This window comes from Hyperolius riggenbachi, chromosome 3 (genome assembly GCF_040937935.1).
Source record: "Hyperolius riggenbachi isolate aHypRig1 chromosome 3, aHypRig1.pri, whole genome shotgun sequence".
Lineage (NCBI taxonomy): Eukaryota > Metazoa > Chordata > Amphibia > Anura > Hyperoliidae > Hyperolius > Hyperolius riggenbachi.
Window position 1 is genome coordinate 264081498 of NC_090648.1, and position 18974 is coordinate 264100471.

General features: G+C 42.5%; 1 protein-coding gene across 1 annotated transcript in view; it reads left to right on the forward strand.

The window, feature by feature from the left end:
• Positions 1-18974, forward strand: part of BCAP29 (B cell receptor associated protein 29) — a 99898-nt gene that overhangs the window by 43117 nt on the left and 37807 nt on the right. Inside the window, exons 4-6 of the mRNA XM_068276285.1 lie at positions 8152-8302; positions 12569-12704; positions 15149-15260. Of these exons, the coding sequence (XP_068132386.1) occupies positions 8152-8302; positions 12569-12704; positions 15149-15260 (399 nt within the window). The remainder of the gene's footprint in view (positions 1-8151; positions 8303-12568; positions 12705-15148; positions 15261-18974) is intronic.

The following is an 18974-nucleotide window of genomic DNA, read 5'->3' on the forward strand; positions in this document are numbered from 1 at the left end:
CAGGCCTCCAGCCACCTCCTCTCCACCTGCTATCACCGCTTCGCTGTCGTCATCCTCCTCCTCCTTGGCTGGTGCCGCCATCTCCTCCCCAGCTACACAGCCCCAGCACCCCAGGGCCTATGTTGCATGCCAGGTGCGACGGTGTCATGCAGTGTTAGACATGTCTTGCCTGAAAGCGGATAGTCACACTGGAGCAGCTCTCCTGGCTGCTCTTAACAAACAGGTGGAGCAATGGCTGACCCCGCACAAGCTTGAGATCGGCAACGTGGTGTGTGACAACGGCAGCAATCTCATTGCTGCGTTGAATTTGGGAAAGCTGACACACATACCCTGCATGGCACATGTGCTTAATCTGGTCGTGCAAAGATTTGTGTCCAAGTACCCAGGCTTAGAGGACGTCCTGAAGCAGGCCAGGAAGTTGTGTGGGCATTTCAGGCGCTCTTACAAGGCCATGGCACGCTTTGCAGAGATTCAGCGTAGAAACAACTTGCCGGTGAGACGCCTGATTTGCGATAGCCCGACTCGCTGGAATTCCACCCTGCTGATGTTCTCTCGCCTGCTAGACCAGGAGAAAGCCGTCACCCACTACCTGTATCATTACAGTACAAGGACACAATCTGGGAGGATGGAGATGTTGTGGCCCAACAACTGGACACTGATGCGAAATGCATGCAGGGTCATGGAGCCCTTTGAGGAGGTGACCAAACTGGTGAGTCGCGATGAGGGCACCATCAGCGACTTGATCCCCTACGCCTACTTCCTGGAGCGTGCCGTGCGTAGAGTGGTGGATACAGCTGTGGAGGAGCGTGAACAAGAAGAGTTAGGGCAGCAGGATTCATTGGAGCCATTTACACACGAACCCGATGTTTCCACAACACCGGCGGCAGCACAGAGGGGGGAGGAGGAGGAAAAAGAGGAGTCGTGTGGGGAAGGAGAGGAGTCAGACTCTAATGATGGTGATGATGAGGAAGGTGTTTCTGTGGAGGAGGAAGAGGCGGCGAAAGGAGAACAACCGCGGCAGCCATCACAGGGGGCTTCTGCTGCTCCACGTTCCCGTGGTATTGTTCGTGGCTGGGGGGAGGAAGAGGAGTTGCGTCCCGTCACTGAGGAAGAGCATGAGGAGATGGAGAGTACCTCTGCATCCAGCTTTGTGCAGATGTCCTCTTTCATGTTGTCCAGCCTGTTGAGGGACCCCCGTATCAAAAAACTCAAGACGAATGACCTGTACTGGGTGGCCACGCTACTAGACCCTCGGTACAGGCACAAAGTGGCGGACCTCTTACCAACTCAACAAAAGGCGGAAAGGATGCAGCACTTGCAGAACAAGCTGTCGATGATGCTTTACAATGCGTTTAAGGGTGATGTGGCTGCACAACGCAATCAAGGTACCACTGGCAGTAACCCTCCTCCTCCCAAGTCCACGCAGGCAAGAACAGGACGCTCCAGCGATCTCAGGGTGATGTCGGACATGCGGACGTTCTTTAGTCCAACTCCTCGCCATAGTCCTTCCGGATCCACCCTCCACCAACGCCTGGACCGGCAGGTAGCCGACTACCTGGCCTTGAGTGTGGATGTAGACTCTGCGAAAAGCGACGATGAACCCTTGGACTACTGGTTGCGCAGGCTTGACCTGTGGCCAGAGCTTTCCCAATTTGCCATACAACTCCTCTCTTGCCCTGCCGCAAGCGTCCTGTCAGAAAGGACCTTCAGTGCAGCTGGAGGCATAGTTACTGAGAAGAGAAGTCGCCTAAGTCACGACAGTGTTCAGTACCTGACCTTTATCAAAATGAATGAGGAATGGATCACGGAGGGCTACTGCACGACCGAAGACTAAGTCAGTCCACTCCCCACACACAGCATCTCTGCCTGCAGGCCGCTTGACTGCCTTCTCCGCCACTACCAACAGGGTCCAGGACTCTAGGCGGATTCCTGAATTTTTAAGGCCGCTGCTAGCAGCGGCCGCTACGCTAATTTTTCTGGTGCGTGTACATGTGCCCATCCCCCTTCGTGATCATTACCTTGCCGCGGTGAAGGGGCTTGCGCATCACAATGAAGCAATGACCGCCGGCTATTTGAGTGTCTCGGGTGGGGGTGGCACACAAAAGATATTAAGGTCGTTGCTTCATTGTGGTCAGACCAAATTTGATCAGCTGGAAAGTCACTGTTCTGTCATTCAGCTACATCAGCTGGGCAAGCATATGGGCTGAAAAGCCACCATCACCTGCACTCTCGTCACGGTGCGCACCAGTCCAGCACGGCCGTCACTACACAAACGGCTGTTTGCAGTCACTGCATACCTTTCACTGCATCTGTGACTGCACATTATACCTGGCAGTCAGTGCATAACTTGCACTTGAATGGATACACTTTCAAACTATTTAAAAATACAACCATCTAAACTTTCAAACAATTTAAAAATACAACCATCTAAACTTTCAAACAATTTAAAAATACAACCATCTATCATTTTCAAAAAATTTAAAAAAAGAGCAAAAAAACTTGCCCTCCGTAAAACATTCCTGGCAAATGCTTTCGACTTGGTTTGTCTTCCGCTGGCTCAAGGGTCCATCTGACCACAGATGCCTGGTCGGCAAAGCACGGTCAGGGCAGCTACAGCATGGGTCTCAGCAGGCTCCCACTTCTGGCCGGAATCCAACCTTCATTCCCCGCAGTGACAATGGCAGACTTGCCCTCCATAACGGATTCCCGTTAAAGGATTTAAAGTTAGTTCATTTCAATTAGGGCCGCAAAAGGTCCTCCTGAGTCCTGTATTGTTATTTTTGGTCACTACCTCGGGGCGGGCGTGCATGCCTGCCTGCTTCCCTCCTTGCCTGGATGTGTGGTGGTAGACGTTGATCAGGCTCCAACTCCGGAACGCAATACAAGAGGGAGCTCGTCCTCAGAATCAGCTGGGGGCAGTGTCCGGCGCCATGTATCGCCAGCTATGGCCAGACAGCCAACATGCCCTTCAACGTCAGCTGCTGATGCCACCGTAGCGCCATCAGCCCAGGGGGGCTCAGCGGTTTGGAAATTTTTTCACGTGTGTGTCTCAGATCGGAGCAAAGCCATCTGTTGTCTCTGCCAGCAAAAATTGAGCCGTGGAAAGGCCAACTGTCACGTAGGGACAAGTGCTTTACGAAGGCACCTGGAGAGAAGGCACAAACAGCTATGGCAAGAACACCTGAGGAAAAGAAGCACCCCTCAAAAGACAAGCAGCGGAGAACAACCGTGGCAGCCGTCACAGGGGGCTTCTGCTGCTCCACGTTCCCATGGTATTGTTCGTGGCTGGGGGGGAGGAAGAATGGATACACTTTTAAACAATTTAAAAATACAACCATCTAAACTTTCAAACAATTTAAAAATACAACCATCTAAACTTTCAAACAATTTAAAAATACAACCATCTATCATTTTCAAAAAATTTAAAAAAAGGGCAAAAAAACTTGCCCTCCGTAAAACATTCTTGGCAAATGCTTTCGACTTGGTTTGTCTTCCGCTGGCTCAAGGGTCCATCTAACCACAGATGCCTGGTCTGCAAAGCACGGTCAGGGCAGCTACAGCATGGGTCTCAGCAGGCTCCCACTTCGGGCCGCAATCCTACCTTCATTCCCCGCGGTGACAATGGCAGACTTGCCCTCCATAACGGATTCCCGTTAAAGGATTTAAAGTTAATTCATTTCAAATACACAGCAGGGCCTCGAAAGTCCGCCTCCTGTATTGTTATTTTTGATCACTACCTCGGGGCGGGCGTGCATGCCTACCTGCTGCCCTCCTTGGATGTGTAGTGGTAGCCGTTTCTCAGGCTCCACACCGGATTCCATCCCTCATTCCCCGGCCATTACCCGGGGTCACAAATGACAGACTTGCCCGCCTCCATATGATTCTCGTGAAAGGAATGTGGTGTCATCTTTGCCTGCCATAACTGGTTCTCGTTAAAGGATTTAAAGTACATTCATTTCAAATACACAGCAGGGCCTCGAAAGTCCTCCTCCTGTATTGTTATTTTTGGTCACTACCTCGGGGCGGGCGTGCATGCCTGCCCGCTGCCCTCCTTGGATGTGTAGTGGTAGCCGTTGCTCAGGCTCCACACCGGATTCAAACCTCTCATTCCCCGGCCATTACCCGGGGTCACAATGGCAGACTTGCCCGCCTCCACAGGATTCTCATTGTAGCGGTACTGAACAAGTACACAGCAAGTAGAAAATGTAAATTAAAAACAAAACGTAAGCTTTTTAACAATGCCATGGAAAGTTGAGAAGGAAGTCACACATTACCTGACATCACTGAGTGAGGAAGAGCAATCACGCCATGTTGCGCAGTAGTCCAGCATGGCCGTCACTACACAAACAGCTGTTTGCGGTGCGTTACACAGTGAGTTTGGTGTGTCAGTGTGAAGCAGTACTCTAATTACACTCCCTGTTTGATGTATACACATGCAAGATGTTGTAAAGCACTTTATGCATCCAATTTAGCATTCAATGTGATTTCTGCCCTTAAAACGCTGCTTTGCGTCACATCCAGATTTTTCACCGGGACTTTTGTCATGTATCCCACTCCGCCATGCCCCCCTCCAGGTGTTAGACCCCTTGAAACATCTTTTCCATCACTTTTGTGGCCAGCATAATTTTTTCTATTTTTCAAAGTTCGCCTTCCCATTGAAGTCTATTGCGGTTCGCGAATTTTTCCGCGAACCGAACCTTCTGCGGAAGTTCGCGAACCCGGTTCGCGAACCGAAAATCGGAGGTTCGCGACATCTCTACTTTTGACACTGCTCTCTGCAAAGGTGAGATATGCACAACATAGTATAGCTTTACATAGGCATCACCCTAAAAGACAGGGTATTCAAATTTTAATACCAAGTCCCAAAAAAAAGACCCAGAGGCCTCAGTTGAAGCACATGTTAATGTACGTTTTACACATTGTATAAATACAAAGTTTTATAAAAACATTATATTGTTTGCTAAATAAATGAAATCACTGCTCAACCTGTCCATAAATCCTCAGTGACTGACTGCTTACACCCTGCAACCCTGAATCACTTCCTCCTTTAGTCACATGCGCATGTTTGGGGTGCGCTGGTTGCTCTGCCAGCTTCAGCCATGCCTCCCTGCTGACTCATAGCTTATCATGAGGCATGGCTTCAGACTGACAAGTAAAATAATATTCTGTTAGATGCACTCTAAAGGACTGTGCCTGAACGTTGGCTTTCAAAGTCATTTCAGGATGATGGGGGTGGGGCTATATGTGATTGGAGCAGTGTCCTATGGAGAGGGTACTTTCTGGTTTAAGGAGGCACCATAGTGACATATAGTAATATGTAGTCACTTATTTGGGATACCCACTTTTGCATTAATTATCCTGGTTTCAGCATCAGGAGCACTTCTTAAAATCTATATTTTGCTGTATATTGGTATGTAGCCCTGCACTTCCAGTGATGTCATAGCTTAGGCTGTTTAGATATATGGAATTATCCTCTCAGAGCATTCTGTAGGGTTAGGTTTTATTTATATCCATTTGGAACACAGTAAACAAACGTGGGAAGTACGGTGGTGTAGTGGTTTGCGCTCTCGCCTTGATGCGCTGGGTCTCCGGTTTGAATACCAGCCAGGTCAACATCTGCAAGGAGTTTGTATGTTCTCCCGTGTCTGCGTGGGTTTCCTCCGGGCACTACGGTTTCCTCCCACATCCCAAAAACATACTGATAAGTTAATTGGCTCCCCCTAAAATAATTGACCCTAGACTACAATACATACACTACACGATACATACATAGACATTGGACTCTGGTAGGGATTAGATTGTGAGCTCCACTGAGGGACAGTTAGTGACTAGTCTATATACTATGTACAGCGCTGCGGAAGATGTCGGTGTTATATAAATTCTAAATAATAATAATAATAATTATTCCGCAGAATACCTTCTTGTCAGCACTAAAGATGTCGCCACCAGAGATAAATTTCAGAATGTAAATCAGGGTGAGGAAAGATTTGTACAATGGGCAAACACTGAATAATTTATAAGGTAATATTGTATTAAAAAAAAAAAATGTATTCATTACATTATTTTCAGTGCACTTCCTCTTAAACTATACTTAAACCTAACATTTTTCCAATTACGGTAACTAGCATTTCATAAACTTCTCCATTTATTGTGAGAACAGTAATGAAAATATTTGTACTTCTTGTAAAAGACCTTTATGTAGTTGTGAAGAAGCTGACAGCAGCTTTAGGGAAAATGATTCTGTGAAAAATGTATTAGTGTATTGGGGAGTGGGGCAATACATATGCATTCAGACAGACCTGTGCCTATTATCTTGAATCGCCATATACTGCAGCATGTCAGGAAAGGCATACAAATCCCTTATTGTCCATGGGCCCTTGTTCAATTAGCTTTTTGTCCTAGGAGAGAATTTTTCATCTTCTGTGTAAAATACGGTAACTTTTTAGCAATCTGAAATTGAAAATGTACTAAAATAATAGGTGAAAAGTACAGTCAAAATGATTGTTTGCTGGTCATTTTATTGAGAAGGTGTGGAAATGTCACATTGGAGAAAGCTTAGGAGACAAAGTGAATTGAATAAGGGCCATCGTATCTTTCAAATCTTGTTTATTCCACATACAGAAATCACATCAAATGTGAATGAGGTCTTTGATTAACATGGTGTGTCAGATAATGTGAATTTGATAATGTGAATTTGCATGCAGAAAAATCACATGCGATCCCTGCAAGTGTGCAAAAATGCACGTAATGCTTTCCTATGACGATTTGCAGTGTAATGTGCATTTTTTCCATGTGCGCAGGAAATAAATACTGGCTCTGTTGTTTTCTTTGCACATCACGTGTGATTCCTATCGCCAACAGCCAGCTGCTGTCATCTGGCTGTAGGACAGGTGTGGCAAAAACTCAAAGAATTGTCATAAAAAAAGATAGAAAATGGCCATGGTTTTCCACAAACGGAAGTGTGACCTGTACTAATAGATTATAAAAGCTGTCCTTGCTTTGAATCGCTGACCTAAGACCATTATGAAAATCAGGTGTCCTGGCCTTTATCTATGCTAGCTGTATACGCGATGCAGGTGTGTGACTGGAGCAGCCAAAGTCAATACGTCCTTATTAAAGATGGCCAGTGAGGTGCTCATTTTTTTGGGCTTGCATTCAAACTTTGTGTGCATTGCATGTAGTTTGTAACTGGGCCAATCCCAAAGCTGCTTTAAATCCCAGGTTCTCAACGTGTGGTACACATACCCCAAGGGGTACTTCTGATGGTTCCAGGGGGTACTCGGGCTTGATATATTTAACCAAGATTAACAAATTTAGAGTTTTAGAAAATAAATGATAAATTAAATTAAAGCCACATGTACTACAATGAGTTTTGAATCAGGATGATACCATTTATTGGCTAACTTAGCAATGAGTAAACAGTGAGCTTTCGGCTTATAAAAAGCCTTTGTCGGACTGGTTCCTGACCAAAACTGAAAAACACAGCACAGTTTTGGTCAGGAACCAGTCCGGCGAAGGCTTTTTATAAGCCGAAAGCTCGCTGTTTACTCCTCTCTAAGTTAGCCAATAAATGGTATCATCCTGATTCACAACTCCTTGCTTTTAATGATGGCTAACACGGTACAACACTCTACTGCTTCTACATGTACTACAATTAAATGTATACTTGTCAAGGAGTACTTATGTTAATGTTTACTATGCTAGGGGGTACTTGCTGAGTACAGGGTTTTAAAAGGGGTACATACCAATAAAATGTTGAGAAACACTGCTTTAAATTTGCAAGCAAGCTGTAATGATTAGCGTCTCATTGACCATCTGTAATCCGCATATTATCCACGCAGTTGGCATACTTTTAAAATGAGGTTTGCAATGATTGAACAGAAATTGCAGGTTGCGATTGGGCTGCAGTTTTTCTGAATGAAAATTTTGTGCTGGGATGAAGTTGCAAAGTGCAGTCCCCAAATAATTACCAAATAATAGCATTGGTTTTCAGTGTAAAAGGGCCCTTACAGTTTAGGTTAAATAAGTTTTACAGAGGGCTTTTTGGTTCCTTTAGTTCCTGCTCAGTGCCTGTCAGTTCTGCTTTAGTTACTCTGCTAGTAGTTACTCTGCCTGTTACTTTCTTATATTTTGACTTCTTTTGATTTGCAGATGCTGTAAGGGAAGTTAGAAAATACTCTTCAACTCAATCAATTGACAAGACAGCAAAGCTTCACTCTACATCTTTTGATCACCTGAATATGAAACTATTCAGGTCCCAGCGAAATCTTTATATATCTGGATTCTCCCTGTTTCTGTGGCTGTAAGTATACTGCAGAAAATGACAGCGTTTTATGAACAAACTGTTTTAAAACAAAGAAATTCGAAAAATGTACTGAAGAAGGATGAATTAACAATAAATATCCTCCTGTACATGACGTATACAGGCAGTGGCAGTGCAGATTCATTTGACGTTGTTGTCACTGCGTTATTAAAAGGAACCTAGAGTGAGGGATATGGAAGCTGCCAATACCAGTTGCCTGGCAGTCCTGCTGATACTCTGCCTCTAATGATTTTATCCATAGACCCTGAACAAGCATGCAGGTCAAAAATCTGTCAAGATAAGCTTTATGCTTGTTTCAGGTGTGTGATTCAGACACTACTGCAGCCAAAGAGCTCAATAGGACAGCCAGGCAACTGATATTGTTTATAAGAAAATAAATGTGGCAGCCTACATATCCCTCTCGGGTCACGAGTGGCACGGCCACGCGCTTGCGCAATAGATGCCAGTCAGCATCTGCAACAGAGTGGACCCCGAGCCACCGGGGGAGCAGAGCTGCTGTAAGGGCTCAGGACAGCTGCCAGGGGCTGGAGGAAGCCCCAAATCTGCCTGTTTTTTTGTTTTTTTTTACACCCCGGATCTTCCCTTAAAAGAGCAAATTTGGTCATCACTTTTAAAAATAAGCTGCAGGGAGAGAATATGATGCTCACTTCTGCCTTAAGGCTTTATTATTGTCCTCTTTATTTACCCAAAGTACTCTTTACCCTGCGGGCTCTGATGACAGTAGTGAAGAAGCTGCCATTTTCTACTTCCAAGATGGCTGTTGTCCATTGTTTTCCAGTATTATGTATTACTAGTAAAAAGGCCTGCCCATTAAAAATAAGAGTTAGGGCACAGGAAGGCGCACGGTCGCAACCCCTATTTTTTCTGCAGCCATACAAGTTTTGACTGAATGGTTTCTCTTGTTCCAGGTTGGTATGACTTGTTTTATTTAAAGGGAAGGCACAGATAGAGGGGCGGGAAGAAAGGGGGTCGGCACTACAGCGGGATCAACATCCGATGTGGAGAATCAGCAGGGCCACAGCAAGTCTTACTTGTGGCACAGTCAGCGTGCTCTGACCAGGAGTAAACAGAAGTCAATGGGTGAAACAAAGAGTGCGGAGTCGGCACTGCTGCAAACTGTATTTTAATCCACAAGTGGTAGTACATCACATTGCGTGCAGTAAAAAAGTGGTACACATACCATATGGTGGAGGCTGTATGCTGTGAGCTGGTGGTGGGTGCTGGGTGCAGGAGTAAACTGTAGTTTAGGCTACTCCTGTACCCAGCACCCACCACCAGCTCACAGCATACAGCCTCCACCATATGGTATGTGTACCACTTTTTTACTGCACACAATGTGATATACTACCACTTGTGGATTAAAACACAGTTTGCAGCAGTGCCGACTCCGCACTCTTTGTTTTACCCCTTGTTTTATTTAAACCTAAGCAAACTTTCAAGTTAGATCTGTGGAATACATTTGTTTAAAACCTGTTCTAAAATACTGCAGGCAGAGAAAACAGATGACTTGGATGCAAATTGATTTTTCATCTTGCTTATTTCAGATGATGATCGAGTTATTAGCTTGCAGCAGTATTCTAACTACATTTAGAAGCTGCTTGTACCCATCCTGTCATAATTGTGTCTGCATTCAATATTAAGCATGCCATAAACTGTGCAATGTTTTTAATATAATAGAAGTTGGATTCATTAAAATATTGTATTAATGAGTGTATTAATAATAATCTTGATATCAATGAAACCTTGATTGGCAAAGGCCATACTTAAACTTTGAGCACAGGGGCTGTCAGCAGGAACCGTGTACAATCAACGGCTACATAGCTTTGCACTTCATTAAACGGTACAAAACTAGTGGCTGTGATGATAAAACAATCATTACATCCGATTCCTGCTGGAACCTGAACCATTATCTCACGGGACAGTATAGTTAACCAGACAAATCATTTGCCATATCTAATACTAATTGAATACTATATGGCCTGTTTATTACAACCTAACATGTTCTCTAAAGACTAAAGGTAGCCATACATCTAACGATTCTGATTCAATCGACAAATCGATCGACTTTATTATGGATTCGACTTCAGTATCGTTGATCAAAAGTCGATCGACTAGTGACCCACACACTACAGGCAATATCCTATGCGATTCACCTTTACATTCGATTTGACCAATGTTGTATCTCCATGCTCTGAATACAAAAATTGATTGAATCGATTGAATGACATGTGAACAGTAGGCGATTCCTGTGCAGTCGACCGATATCTTGCATCCTACTCGATCGACTAAGCTGGTCGATTCAACATGATATCAGTCACAATTCAATGGGGAATTCTGGAACACACTAGATTCTCTCTTGACTCCCTCAATTGATTGAATCAAATAGTCGATCGCACAGATGTATGGCTACCTTAATACTTTTAACTTAATACTTTTTGATATCCTCATACATATACAAATATGGTGTAGTCATGGTGTGGTAACAGTTACCAAGCATCTAGGGGTGACCCAAACCACTAGTAATGTATAGGGGGCTAAAAGAGACAGAAAAGCCCTCCTACTAAAAAGCAATGGTTGGTGTAATTTGCCTTCTTAAAACAGAATGAAACTTGCAATAATTCAGCTTTTAAGTGAACATCTGTGGCTACCCACATGTCTGGTGTGGTGGAGCACTAAAAGCAGATATAGATATATGTAGTAGTAGTTTACTCCCCATCATTGCAAATACTGGTTATGTGTTCTAAACATACCACCGTGCTCTGCCATTTGTCAAGTTGAAGCCAAGGTGAAACAAACGTGGACACTGTGCAGTGGGTTTTGCATCATTAAAGCACACCTGAAGTGCTAGGCATATGAAGTCTGCCGTAGCTCCAGTAAAACCTTGGATTGCAAGTAACTTGGTTTAAAGTCCAATCTACACGGTACGATTCTTTATATGATTCGATTACGATTCTATTTACGATCCGATTAAATCCGTCATGTCCGATCGGGATTCGATTCAATTCGATTTGCCATTGTTTTGCAATGGCAATTTGAATTGAATCGAATCCTGATCGGACATGTTGGATTTAATCGGATCCTAAATAGAATCGTAATCGAATCATATAAAGAAACGTATCGTGTAGATTGGGCTTAAGAGCACTTTGCAAGACATGCAAACATTTTTATGAAATTTTGACTTGGTAAGCAAGCAACGTCTTGATATACAAGCAAAGAACGTATATGCACGTCATCACAACTGAGCTGATGGTTCTTTTACCTTTGACGCTGCAGAATTGTACTTGATTTTAGCTGTACAATGTCGGATTTCCATGGAATCCTCAAAAGTAGACCTAAGCAAATGTCATTAGATACATTTCTTCTTAGAGCTACATATAAAAAGGTCGGGTACTGAACCCAAAAAAGAAAAAGAACAACCCATATAAATACACCTCAAAGCAAGCAGGGGGAAATAGTGTGTCTAACTTCCATGGAGGATACGTTCTGCATCCGGGGGAGCCATGCTTTATCGAAATGATGGCTCCTGTCGGTTAAGTTAGCTTTTTTTGTGTGTGTTTATCATGGTGATATGTATGCAAGTAAGCACAAACTGATAAGATAAAGTCTTCTGAAGCCATTGAGAGGCTATACAAGTCTTGGTAGAATTCATAATGAATTGAATAAGTTTGTTTTCCAAGTGGTAATAACTTTAGTGAAAGTCTGTTGTGTTTTTCTTTACATTTGTACTGTATACAGTACAGTACTTTGTTAATATTTTTCTATAAATGTTTTTGGAATGTAGAACAAATTATCGGAGTTTCCTTTAATCCTTATCCTAGTGAGCTTTCATGATAAATTAGAAGGTGAAGGAAAGATACACAGACTGCTGCCAGAACATGGAGAAGTGAATATTAACTACTGGTATGATCTGCACACCCACACACTTTCAATGCATGCTCTACATAAGATTGCGCATGTGTGTGGGTCAATGATTTATTGGGAGGGGGGTTTTGTCACAGTTTGGTGGCTGATTTATCCATGACTGTACACAGTATTTCCTTTAAACTGGACAATTATCAACTGCTTATCAGAGTTCAGGCTGTAAAAACAGTCAGTCACCTACAATCATTGTGACCGCTTTCTATTCCTATGCAAATAAACTGCAAACATAATACAATTTTGAAGTAGTCCTAGTTAGTAAAGTGGATAAGGTACTTTTCCATCAGAAGATGAAATAATGTCTGTTACGTATTATATGTTTTTTAGTGTTTTACGGCGTGCGATATCTCTGATAGATCAGTTGGCATCGGTAATGGCAGACAATGAAGCTTTACAAGCACAAGTAGAAAAGGTCAATGAAGGTTCCAAGAAGCATATGGAAGAAAATGACCACCTAAAAAAGGTAAACAGATATACGTTAATGGCCTTAAGATTTATCTTACTTTGTTTATTTACCCCACCTCCAGCACTATAATACCATTCTGGTGGCTGGATTTTGACCCTTTCCTGACTGGTGCTTAATTTTGATCCTGTTCCTCCATTTTGGTGCCTATCATTAAACCATTTCTTACTGGTGCCTACACATAAGCCACCTGCCTAGCGCCCAGCTAGATTTTGGATAAAAAGCACAACATTAAATGTCTGTATAGTAATATATTCCTATAGCAAATAAAAAGACGGCACAATACCGGCACCTATAATCAGCTGTATTTGAGCCAAGAGTCAGTTAAGGAAGGGCTATGCCTGAGACATGCGTGAGTGACTGTTAGCTGCAGTACAGCTGGTTGCAGCAGCCTGTGGTGTGCCTTCTCATCGCTTGCTGTTAGGGTGGCCATACATGATACAATTTTCATTTTTTTGAGATTAGATAATTTAGTTCGATTATTCCGTTAGATCGAATATAAAGATTTTTCCAGCATGTCCGATCTGATTTTTCTTGAAAAAAACGTGATAATCGTTCGAATTTCTTGATCGAAAAAAAAAATATTCTCAACCTTCATTCGATTCGATCATTTAGAACGAATAAACGGGATAATCGAACGTTTTTATTGTACCATGTATGGCCACCATAAGATCCTTGTATGTGCATGTTTGGTGCTGCTGCTGAGGCCTGGCACCCTCAAAGTTAGACTGAAGGCCAGTATATGGTTACAGGTGGGATACTTTTTTTGCTGTTTAATATAGCCTTCACAACATAAGGGGGGCAAGACATGAAGTATAAATTAAACTTGATTTTGGACTTTGATTGTCCTTCTATCGGGTAGTGCAATGCCTTTACTCTTTTCTAGGAATATAAATTGCGGGCACTCATAGGTGCTATATGGGTACTCTGCTAAAAATAAGCTGTAGGCCTTTGGATATAAATGAATGAATCGGTGTCCTGGCTGGACAATATTTCAATAGCTAGGAGAAATACAGTGATGTGTGTAAGCTGAGGCAGGTTTCAGGACAGTTAAACCAGTAGGGCCATTAAACCATGTACACCACATGGTTTTAAATATATATTATATTAAGAATATAAATACATTACAAATATAATATTTTAGGGCATCAACATTTACCGTATATCAAATACGAGTTGTGCATAGTTAGGTAGTTCGAAGACATAACAACAAAAGTTGTTTAGGTGATACCTTTAACCACTTCACAACTGAGGGGTTTTACCCCTTCAGCATCCTAGCAATTTTCTCCTTTCAGCGCTCCTTACATTCATTTGCCTATAACTTTATCATTACTTATCACAATAAAATGAACTATATCTTGTTTTTTTCACCACCAATTAGGCTTTCTTTAGGTGGGACACTATGCCAAGAATTATTTTATTCTAAATGTGTTTTAATGGGAAAATAGGAAAACATTTGAAAAAAAAAACATTATTTTTCAGTTTTCCGCCATTATAGTTTATAAATAATGCATGCTACTATAATTAAAATCCATGTAACTTCTATGCCCATTTGTCCCAGTTATTACACCGTTTAAATTATGTCCCTATCACAATGTTTGGCGCCAATATTTTATTTGCAAATAAAGTTGCATTTTTTTCAGTTTTGCGTCTATCCCTAATTACAAGCCCATAATTTATAAAGTAACAGTGTTATACCCTCTTGATATAAATATTTAAAGATTTTAGTCCCTAAGGTAACTATTTAAGTTTTTTTTTATTGTAATTTTTTTTTTATTTATTTTAATATTACAAAAAAAATATTGGTAACAATTGGGGAGTGTGGGAGTTAATGAGTTAAAATTAATAGTGAAAATAATGTATTTGTATGTGAAAAATGTTTGTGGGTGTAGTATTACTTTTTGGCCACAAGATGGCCACATTTTTTTTGCAGGCATCCTACAAGCGTCGGAAGGACGCTTGCAGGAAGGAAGGCTGGGAAACTTTTTTCACAATGATCGCGCTGCTTCTCATAGAAGCATGCCGATCATTGCGGGGGCAGAGATCAATGAACGGGAATGGATTTTCCCGTTCATTGATCTCCGGGCAAGCGGGCGGGGGCATGCATGATCGCGGGAGTGCGCGCACGTGCGAGCTGGAGCGCGGACAGCGGCGGCGGTAGCGATATCTACGCTCCGGGCGGTGAACTCAAGTCCAAAGGAGCGTAGATATACTGTACCCGGGCGGCGAAGTGGTTAAACACTAAAGGTGCGTACACACGCCGTACTTTTTCAAACGATGGGTCAGTCAGACCCTCCCGCAGTGCGGTCGTTCTGCTGACAGTTGCACGTGAGTACAAGCAGGTCACATGTAAAAAAGAGGCCTCAATATAGGCTTTATTGCTTTGTAAAAAAATAAAAGTAAAAATATATATTGAATTAAGCAACATACTTTCCATTGTACAGGTTTTAAATTCAAGTAAAGCCAGTGGAAATGAACAAGCAATCAAGGCAGAGAATATAAAACTGAAAAGAGAAATTGAAGTTGCCAATGAAGAACTAAAGCGACTATCAGCAGGTGAGTCCTGATGGGAAATAATAAATTGGGAAGTTGGCTTTCTTTAGTGGCCCCTTCAGCATTGCTGGCCTCCCCTCGGTCTTGGAGCAAAAATCCAACCTGCATGATTTTTCCACACAGCGGATGCTTTTTCCATAGATACCTATAGTGGAAGCACATTGACTGCAGACTCCAATTGGACCACAACGCTCCATCAGAGCAGACGCTGCACTGTCCACTCTGAATGGCCGTTGATGATTCAGCTTGATGTAAACCGAGCCTTTTATACTGCAAAACCAAAGCACAATGCAGTTTTACAGTGTGATTTGTCTGCAGCATGCAGGACGTTTGCATTCAGGCAGAATGAGATTGCAGTGGTATATAAAAGCATTCCTGCGATTTTCATTATTTAGGTGAATGCGTTTTGTGATTTACTTAAGTTAGGAAATGGACTGCAAAATGCAGCAAATCGGGTGTAGCATAAAACAGCCCTTAGGCCCCCTGCACACTGCAAATCCGATTTTCCCTGGATGCTATCAAAACAGAAAAAATGCAGCATGCAGTACCGATTAAAAATTGCAAATTGGTTTCTTGTTAAAAATAAATCTCAAATCGGAATTGCATGTAAAATTGTATCAAAATCGCAAATTGAAATCGCATGTGTTGTGCAAGAGGCCTTAGAAGCACAAAGAAGCATCAATGGTAAGCATAGAAAATGCAGCGTTCAACCAAAGAAACTCAGAGCAGCAACATCATGCTGGCTTCCCTTGCAGTCTGAAGATGTTCAGTGGCAATATGCGTTCAGATCTACCAGAAATCAGTGGGGTTCTGTTGTACAACTATCTACCAGTGGGGTTCTGTTGTACAACCATCTGCAGTCCAGAGAAGTGTGGCTTATTGGAAGACTGGCAGCTTAAAATCTAATGCATCCTTGTGCTATGTTAAAGGGGGCAGTGGTAGGAAGAGGTTCAAATTCCTAGGTTGCAGTGATCATTTGGCGTACACAAATTATAAGCCCTGTGTTCTTTGTTCACTGGAAAAGCCTGGGTGGATTCCCTGTTTAGCTCCTTCCTGGCTCTCTTGTGTGATAATGGCACAGGCGGAGGAGTTTGAACATTGCTGTCCAGTCCAGCCAAGTGCCCCCAGATATTAACATTGGACATTAGCATTGCAAACCACACACATACCCACACACTAGGCCACAATTTTTGGGCTGTACTGAAATTCCTCTTCTACCAATTAAAGGGGAACTTAAGCCTAAACATACATATTGTCATCAACTTACATTAGTTATGTTAATTAAAATAGATAGGTAATATAATCTCTTACCCACCCTGTTTTAAAAGAACAAACAAATGTTTGTGATTTCGTGGGGGCAGCCATCTTTTTGGTTGAAAGGCGGTGACAGGGAGCATGAGACACAGTTCCAACTGTCCTGTGTGCTGATCACCCCTCCCAGCTGCGTGCACTAGGCAACAACAACATCAGAAATCCCATCATGCTTTGCACAGCATCAAGGGAAAAATGCAAAGATTTCTTTGATGTGGTGGAGCTTAGCTTCTGTGCAGCTAAAAATGAGGCTTGGGTAAGAAAAACAAAGTTCTGATGCTATAAAACTGTTCACTTTTAACTATGGAGACCATAGCATGCAGATATAAGTCCTGAAACTAGCAATCATTTTGTACATTGTCAAGACTTTGGGACCCATCGAGAGAGTGTGCGATCCTCTTGGTTTATAGGGACTGCTATATTTTTGCTGCTATTAGATTTCGGGATCAAAAGTCTGCTATTCAGACATGAAGTCATGGTGTAGTCTCACAAAGAAAGTATTTTTACTTACAGAAGTCAGTACAAGAATTTGCATAAAAGTTTTTGGCGGATAATAAAAAGTAATACCAAAATTCGGTCTGAGAATTTGTTTCTTTTGTTTACCGTTTTTAAATGTTCTCTTTACCTGAATAGTAAACGTACTGTAAAGTAAACTTTTTATTTTATGAGATGCATAATGAGATTAATGCACAGTGGTTTAAAAAATGGCACACTGCCCCTGGCATGCAGCGATTGAGGATTTTGAAATGTTCAGGGTATGTTCATTCCATCTGTCCTTTAGTTGCGTGAGCGATTAGCACGGTGCACACAAGTAGCATAGCTTACTGCAGTGTTGCAATTGTGTACTGTAAACATCAGATGTTTCTAGTACACAGTTACATTTATGTAGCTGGGACACTTCTGCTTATCGTTCACCTAGTAGTTTGATACTTTAGACATGCTTTTTTTATTTTCAAGTGACGTTTCTGAGCTACCTTCGTAAATCTCTCCAGTATTCATAATATGAATTCCAGTGAATCTTTTAATACTTTTTTGCATCCTTGTTTACAGTATCTAATTTTTTGTTTAACCAGGGCCGGGCCGAGGCATAGGCTAGAGAGGCTCCAGCCTCAGGGTGCAGTGTAGGAGGGGGTGCACAATTCATTCAGCTGTCATTCCTAATTGTGTTTGAAGCAGAAATAAATAAGAAAAGGGGATACATAGCAGTGACTGCAAGCCAGATAACTAGAATTTAAGGCGTTGGGAACGTTGTGGGCCCTGTGGCACCTCTTAGTCTAATAGCAATCCGTGTGTGACGGCTGGGGTGGGAGAGATGGAGGGGCGCACTTTGGTGTCTCAGCCTTGGGGCCTGGAGGACCTTGTCCCAGCTCTGTGTTTAACTATTGATTTACCCAAGTTTATGGAGCTGATTTGGTAGAGAAGATCAGCAGCTGAATTTCACTGTGAGCATTTCCGTCAGTCTGATTCAGGCAAATTTCCATCGGTCAGGTTCAGGCAAATTTCCATCAGTCAGGTTCAGGCAAATTTCCATCAGTCAGGTTCAGGCAAATTTCCATCAGTCAGGTTCAGGCAAATTTCCATCAGTCTGGTTCAGGCAAATTTCCATCAGTCTGGTTCAGGCAAATTTCCGCCAGTCTGGTTCAGGCAAATTTCCGCCAGTCTGGTTCAAGCAAATGTAAACTCTGTCTTCTAGCACAGATTTCAAAATACCATGTAATAAAGTGGCAATCAGCTCATTTAAATGTTAGCTTTTTGCGTAAAATGAAGCCTCTGTAACTAAACTTCTGTCTTAAATCTTATCGTATGACTAGAAGCAGTTGGGTAGAGCAAGTTAGTTTTCGGCTCTGTGTATGTGGCTGCTGTTCAGAGTACAAGGAGTTAGGTTCAGCTTGCATATCTTCAGAGATTGTACCTGGTAGTCTCTGGTGGAAGAAGTGGTCAGTGTCTCAACATGTACTTAATGAGGAACTCCAGTGAAAATAATGTAATAAAAAAGTGCTTCATTTTTACAATAATTATGTATAAATGATTTAGCCAGTGTTTGCCCATTGTAAAATCTTTTAAATCCCTGATTTATATTCTGACATTTATTACATGGTGACATTTTTACTGTTGGCAGGTGATGTAGCTGCTGCATGCTTTTTTGGCAGTTATAAACAGCTGTAAACAGCTATTTCCCACAATGCAGCAAGGTTCACAGACAGGAAACTGCCAAGAGTACGTACTCAGAATTTCTTTGTGGGAGGGGTTTCACCACAATATCAGCCATACAGCGCCCCCTGATGGTGTGTTTGTGAAAAGGAATAGATTTCTCATGTAAAAGGGGGTATCAGCTACTGATTAGGATAAAGTTCAATTCTTGGTCAGAGTTTCTCTTCAAAAAAAAAAAAAAGTCTCTGTAGCTGA